The 6,973-nt window shown below is 37.6% G+C and overlaps 1 protein-coding gene across 1 annotated transcript; it reads right to left on the minus strand.

The window, feature by feature from the left end:
- On the minus strand, positions 1–5,577 carry thap7 (THAP domain containing 7). The gene is made up of 5 exons (XM_058753636.1): positions 5,460–5,577; positions 4,577–4,656; positions 3,895–4,050; positions 3,617–3,745; positions 1–1,939 (listed from the first exon to the last, which is right to left on the minus strand). The coding sequence occupies exons 2-5, from the start codon at positions 4,654–4,656 to the stop codon at positions 451–453; spliced, it is 1,854 nt and encodes a 617-aa protein (XP_058609619.1). The 5' UTR covers positions 5,460–5,577; the 3' UTR covers positions 1–450.
- Positions 5,578–6,973: the final 1,396 nt, after the last annotated feature.

Raw genomic sequence — 6,973 nt, forward strand, 5'->3', positions numbered from 1 at the left:
TTAATATTCGTTTGTTCTTTATGACAGGAAAACTTGATCATCATGGTTGAGGGAACAAACAAGTGCTTCAAAACCCACTACAGTAAGCCATGTTTGTGGGTGTGCAGACAGGGAAGAATAACGGAGCAAGTTTCAAACTTGAATGCAAATGATTTACTGTGTAATTTTGGCATTTCTGAACAGTCTAACTACGATGTCAAATGATGCATTTATCTGTATTAGTGAATCCAATTTACTAAACACTGCATATACAACATGCACATTTTACTGACTGAAGAGTTTTATTGTATTATGGCTTTCCAATTGAAATACAAGCATATTCAATTTTATCAATAATCGGCCTTCATATGAAAATTATGCTGATGTCTTTGAAATATCTCAAATGATACAGTCTGTGCATGTTCTGAAACCGGAGAATAAAAAATATTAAAACGTGTCATGTCGATCGGTTCAGTCAATAAACTCGCTGCTAAGCTCAAGCTGAAACCCCTCCAGATGTTCCTTCAGTCTCTCTCTGACATCTGCCGTGGGCCTCAGGTCCGACTGATGTGTGAGCTGACCGTTTTCCCACGCTGTAGCATCACACTTGACAGCCAGTCCGTCCCTTTCTTCAGAGTCCTTTGACTGATACCTCTCCAATATCACCTGAGGCTGCACAGCCTCAATCACAGTCTCAATATTGACCCTGTTGCTTTCCCCCACTTCGGCAGAAACCGGCATCAGAAGGACGTGATCATCAGTCCCTTCCTGCACCCAGAAGAACTGCTGTCCTTGCTCCATTTCGCTCTTTTCCTTAGCGTTGAGGTCAGGGAGAAGAAGTCCTTGTTGCGGCTGAAGCACTTGGATTTGCTGCAGCTGGAATGGTGCAGAAGTTTCCTGTAGAGTTGTGGAGTACTGAACAGGCCCAGGCGCAGTGTGCATGTCAGTCTGAGGATGCAGCAGAGCGAGTTGCTGGATTTCTTCTGCATCGCTGTGAAGCTCGAGAGATGTCTCCTCCTCGGTGCTCAGCTGGTGCGGTTGCAATTCCATGGTGACCACCTGCATCGTGTCCTCGTTCTCTGCGCTCTCACAGTAATATAAATAGTAGCTTTGTTGCTCCACAGGCGCTACATCAGTCTTTGAGGTCTCTGACTTTTGTTCTTTGAGCACTTTGGCTTTCTTTTTGATTGCTTGGATTCTCTTGGGCTTATGTCTTGTATGGGATCCTTGAATCTCATCGGGTCCTACAGTTGCTTCTTTGTATACACTTACTTTGTTTCCTTCATTGTCTCTTCCGCAGTAAAAGCAGCACCCTTCTTCTTCTTCCCCAGCGACTTTTCCTTTCGTCTGTGCCTGTCCGTTCCAGCCCTCAGCCAGAAGGTCTATTTCATCACTCGCGCTCTCCTCCAATCCCTCAAGATTGCAACCTCTCTCCACCTTCGCCCCCTGTCCCTTTTGAGCAGCCCAGCTTGAAAACTTGCCTGCTCGGGCCTCCTTTCCTTTGGCTCCGTCTCGTGTGCGAAACAGCGTGCTTCGGAGTCGGTTCTCTCTGAGGCGCAGTAACGCGTGGCGTAGGCGGTTCTCCCGCCGTCGAGCGGCACTCAGAAGACGCAGTGCTTTTTCCAAGCTGTCAATGGCTTTGTCGTAGCGCTTGCGCCACACTAGAGGGCACAGCTGAGCGTAGTTGTGCTCTTTGGGCAAGTAAAATCCAGGAGGAGGCGGGAGACGTCTCATGTAGCAGGATGGAGAAGGTGGACGAGGAGGAGAAGGCGGCTGGTCATCTAGTGCCGTCTCTTCAGAGGTTTGGGGAGCCTCGGATGAAGGCTGAGGAGGAGTCTGAGCACGCTTGTCTTCCCCTTCGCCTTTTTCACACTCATTTTCTGCTACTTTTTGCAATACACTCTCATTGTTGAAGATCTCCTGGCTTTCTGAGTCCTCATTATTGGAGGAGTTCTTGACACTGAAGAGATTTGGTGTAAAATATGCACATTTAGTATTTTTTTAAACAGGTTAAAAACCTACATACACTAAAAAAAACACAAATGTTTGTGAAAATGTACACATTATAAAAAGAGTCTACTAAATAGAATATACCTGCAAACAGAATCTAACAGTACACCTAATGGCTTATTAATTATTATAGTTTAACTGCAATTAGCTGACATCAAGAGTGCTTTATTGACCCATTTAAGTAAGACTTAAGTACATATGCAACTCTGGACCACAAAACCAGTCATAAGTAACACGGGTATATTTGTAGCAATAGCCAGCAATACATTGCATGGGTCAAAATTATCGATTTTTCTTTTATGGCTACCGTATATATATATCAAAACTTAATTTTTGATTAGTAATATGCATTGCCAAGGACTTCATTTGGACATCTTTAAAGGCGATTTTCTCAATATTTAGATTTTTTTGCACCCTCAGATTCAAATAGTTGTATCTCGACCAAATATTGTCCTATCCTAAGCTTATTTATTCAGCTTCAATAAAAAAAAACAAAAAAAACTTATGACTGGTTTTGTGGTCCTGGGTCACATATTTAAATGTAATTTCAATTACTATGTCTTTGAAATATGGTTAAAGTGGACTGCCGAATACACTGACAATGATAAACTAAAATATTTGAATGCCATTTCTATTAAAATGTTTTTATATCCGTAATTACACATTTTTAATTGTAAAGTTGACAATTTAGTACATTTAAAATATACTAACTTTAAATGTAATATCAAGTAACACATTATAGTTCAAATAAAGTACTTGTGCTTTAGTATGTTAGTTGACTCACCAAAGTAAGTATACTTTTTTAAAGCACAACACAAGATTATTAAAACATAATGATATAAAATGTACTTTAAAGTAAAACATTTACTTGACATTATTGTAAAGTGCACTTAAGTATGTTAAGAAACAAATGCCTTGTCCAAATACCCACACTTACGGGCTTGGCCACTTGAGAGCGCGTGCGCGACAGGAAGTAAGTGCGCAAGACTGTCACAGGTCTTAAAAACGGCAAAGCGCAGTACCCTTAATGCACACTAAGTGTAGAGGTTAAGTGTATCCCATCATGCATCATGTTCTGGAAATAAATTGTGAGACTTTTTGCTGAGATCTTGCGAGAGGTCACGGAAACCTTTCCAATGTAAGTTAAATATTAATAATAATTAGATATTACAAATAATTTGGCAGAAAAACAGTGTTTTTACGTTTTATTGGTGCATAGATAGTGCATAGTGGTAATATTTATTTTGTACATTTGCAACTGCTTTTTATCATTTAATTAGAAGCACCACAAATTAAAATAATGTCATGTTATAGGGACTACTGAACAGACATTTAGAAGTTGATTTTAAAATGCAAAGTATTTAAAATTCAAATTCAAATAAAGCTGTGTAAACACTTGCATTTTTACAACACTATAGTGTGTCCCATCAAGTAATGAAATGTTTGACACACACTTGTGGTCTTCATCCTCACTTGAACACTTGGGCCAAACACAGGATATACGTCAAATAAGTTGTGGGTATTTGGACAAGGCAAAGTCATGTTTCAGTTTGAAGTACACTACAAGTGCACACTGAATACAATTAAGCACACTTCTTTTTTCTTTTTTCAGCTTTATGTAAAATACCTGATATGTTTGTCCACATTTCGAGGTCTGCCTCTCCGTTTTGTTGCACATTTCCCAGCATTTCCTCTTTCATGAGGCTGAATTTCAAATACAGTGGGAATGGCATCATCCTTCAGTCTGCGATAGCCACTAAAAAAGGAGAAAATCTAAATTATTTATTTATTTGTACATACATACATAATATATTGTATTTCAACAACAAAATTAACCTTAAACTTGTTTTGGTCATTGCCTCAGTGACTCTGAAGGAAATGTAAAGAGAGTAATTATTTGCAGACCTGACACCAGAGAGTTCAAAGCTATCGGGGTTGAAGTGTTTAGAGCAGAAATAGATGAATCCACTCTGGGGGTCCCACTGTCCTTTTCCCTCAGGGCCTTTGCGACGAGAGTTGATAATCCACGTTGTGCGTCGTGGGTTTCCCTTCTTTGGCAATCTGGAAAACATAATAAACAACAAGTTAAGATCATTTAATTACCCCCTGAGGAACTACTGTTGAGACACATTATATTCTTTTATACTGCTTTTCATTACATAAAACAAGAAAACTCACAATGAGTTGAGATGCAAATGATTGTAAACATGTAGTTCAGTGAATTGGTCACTAGGAGGCAGATAGCAATCATTATAATTTGTCCTGAGCGGACCAAATTGCTACATTTTGATCCAGAGGGCATGGTAGTATACAAACTACCAGACTATGCATTGAATGCTGAGTCATTGCATAAACTTTTTACAGCAGTTGTTACAATGAAAATGAGCTGCTTAATGCTTAGTCAAAATGAAACCACATAAACAAATCTGGAAATCTGAACATGTTGTATAGCAGTGGTTCTCAACTGGTTGATCAAAGGTCTGTTCTGATAGGGACAGGAACAGCAGGAAGCATATAATAAAATGCTAAAAGCACATAAAATGTTGGTAAATTTGACTACTGATTTGGAAATATCTATGTGCAGCACCTGTGAAAAGTGATCCCAGATTTCCTAATGTCTTTTGTGTCACGTGACTTGCAACCTACAGCAGAACAATGTCTTGGCATCTAGGGAAAAACAAAAACAAAATTTTAAACAAATTTGTAAAAAACAACACCACATGTGCACTACAGGGCTGGCTAACTTTGATCACCCCAGCATACTTTTAAAATTTTTTTTTTTAAATCACACAAATTTATCCCAGCATTTTTAATGATCTAATTAAATTAGTTTAGATCAAATAAAATGTCAATAAGATGCACTGAAATGTAAATTGTAAAAAAATAAATAAAAAAAGACTTAAAATTATAGAAATACTGTATAATAATCTAATATATAATAATGTAATAACGTAAAAGAATGTAAAAGAATAATAAAAAAAAAAAAACACACCAATAATAATAATAATAAAGAACTTCAATAACACAAACACTTCAAGATGTGTATCACTTAAGAGTAATTAGTTTATTCATCTTAGGTTTTGACAGACTCCTCTAAACCTAACACGTTTTCCTGAGTTGTCTTACTTATAATTTCGTGGCAATTATTTGCTGACAGTCCATATGATGGTAAAAAGACCATTTATCGTAAACTTTTCTGTATTTGCAGTTTTCCAAGCAGCCGACTATCGGCGATCGCCCGTATCGATATGTCTCGCTGTCAGCTCATGTATGTGGTGTGTTTGGGACTGTATGTCGTCTTTAGGTAACTACATAGCAGGCTATTAAAACAGCCGATACCTGAGGCGATAAATAACAAGCTGGTCATCTGAACCCAGTATAAGCCCATGCTATTCAATAAAAATGCTGGCTGCCTTTCTAGAAAATAATATGCTGCGATTTCTCTCTTCAAAATCACCAATAAAACTCACCACAAAGGCCTGCGACCTCACGATGATGGCCGTCTTCTTCTTCCTAGGCGCTGTAGATTAGACCCGCCTTTCTGCAGCAGCCAATCACAATTGTGAATTACTGTGACGTCGCGAGAGGACGTAAATATGTGTTTTGGAGGGACGGACGACGCTGCTACATCTTTAATCACTAACCTAACCTAATCTAACCCAACTAAAACAAAACAAACAAACAAATAAATTTATTTTAAATGTGGTTTTAAAATGTGCACTTGGAGTAAGATCTTGATTGATAGATACAAGGATATAAGCATATACAATATAAAGCACATACCAGCATAACTATGCTTGCATTATGAATCAAAAAACAAATCCATTGTAACAGCACTAGTTTTGCCTTCATGATAATGATGCTCTTGTGAGGCTCAAATATTTTGATATAGCAACTAATAGGACAAGTGTGGTTATTGCTACAGTAAGTTTGATTCTCTTATGATAAGTCCCAAAGTGGTGTGCATGACAGAGAGAAGTGCTAAATGCACTTCACTTCAGCTCAACTGATGTGTGAAATGCTGAAGCTCAGAATAATACTTAAAAGCCACAGAAACTTAATATAGCTATCACAACAATACTTAGAAGTGCACCGCAAATGCAGTGTTCCTGGAATTTTAATACAAGCAAGCAATAATATTAATTGCACGGTGGTTCAGTTTTTCTTGCACTGATGATACAAAGACTTCATATGCTCTGTCTATTTAATATAGGGTTAACATAATTTACTAAATGCATTGTTACTATTGTGAACCAAAAGGAAGATCATAAAGCAAATGCATTTAGAGGATCATATTCTTGAATGTAATACTGTGTATATAAAGCTCTTCCTGACTGCAAACCATGCTCATCAATTCAAATTCATAAGCCTCAAATAGAATGGTTCTTTAACCAGTTTCTATGAAGTTACATTACTGTCCTTGTTTGATTTAAATATAAGATTATAATATGTATATATATATATTTATTTTTTTAATTTTTAATTTTTAATTTTTTTATATATACAATGTTCCAGATATATATTTTTAGATTGTTTGTTATTTTGATGTTTGGGCGAGAAGCAGTGCTGGTCTGAGACTGGTTAGTGTTAGTAGAGTTAGTCAGGTTAGTAAGTCTCAGAACCAGCTGACTTAGGGGACTTTTTTCGGGGTTCAGTTCTTCGGTTTGTAGTGCTTCAAAATGTAGCGATTCTGTGGGACTTGATTTTAGATGCATCCAGAATTTGAGGGATCTTTTTTGTACATTTATAATCGATGGGACTCGGCCTACATGCATTATTGGGTGTTCTCCTTTGTAATTTTAGAATCATTGTGCAGAATTCTGTGTGTAGGGCTTCTGTTGGATGTCTGTCCCATCTAGTGTAGCTCTGATCACTGAGTGGACCCCATACCTCACTTCCATACAGCGCTATGGGCTGAATTACACTATCAGAGATTTTACACCAAATTGGAATTGGTAAATCAATATTTTGGAATTTTCTCTTA

The sequence above is a fragment of the Onychostoma macrolepis genome, chromosome 19 (genome assembly GCF_012432095.1).
Source record: "Onychostoma macrolepis isolate SWU-2019 chromosome 19, ASM1243209v1, whole genome shotgun sequence".
NCBI classification, from domain to species: Eukaryota; Metazoa; Chordata; class Actinopteri; order Cypriniformes; family Cyprinidae; genus Onychostoma; species Onychostoma macrolepis.

What these genes read in the sequence shown, in the direction of transcription:
- thap7 (XM_058753636.1), bottom strand. Translation starts at nt 4,656, where the DNA reads ATGCCAAGACATTGTTCTGCTGTAGGTTGCAAGTCACGTGACACAAAA. An exon ending in TCTGGGATCACTTTTCACAG is followed by an intron (nt 4,051 to 4,576) that starts GTGCTGCACATA and finishes TATGTTTTCCAG; the next exon opens with ATTGCCAAAGAAGGGAAACC. An exon ending in AATGTGGACAAACATATCAG is followed by an intron (nt 1,940 to 3,616) that starts GTATTTTACATA and finishes AAATCTCTTCAG; the next exon opens with TGTCAAGAACTCCTCCAATA.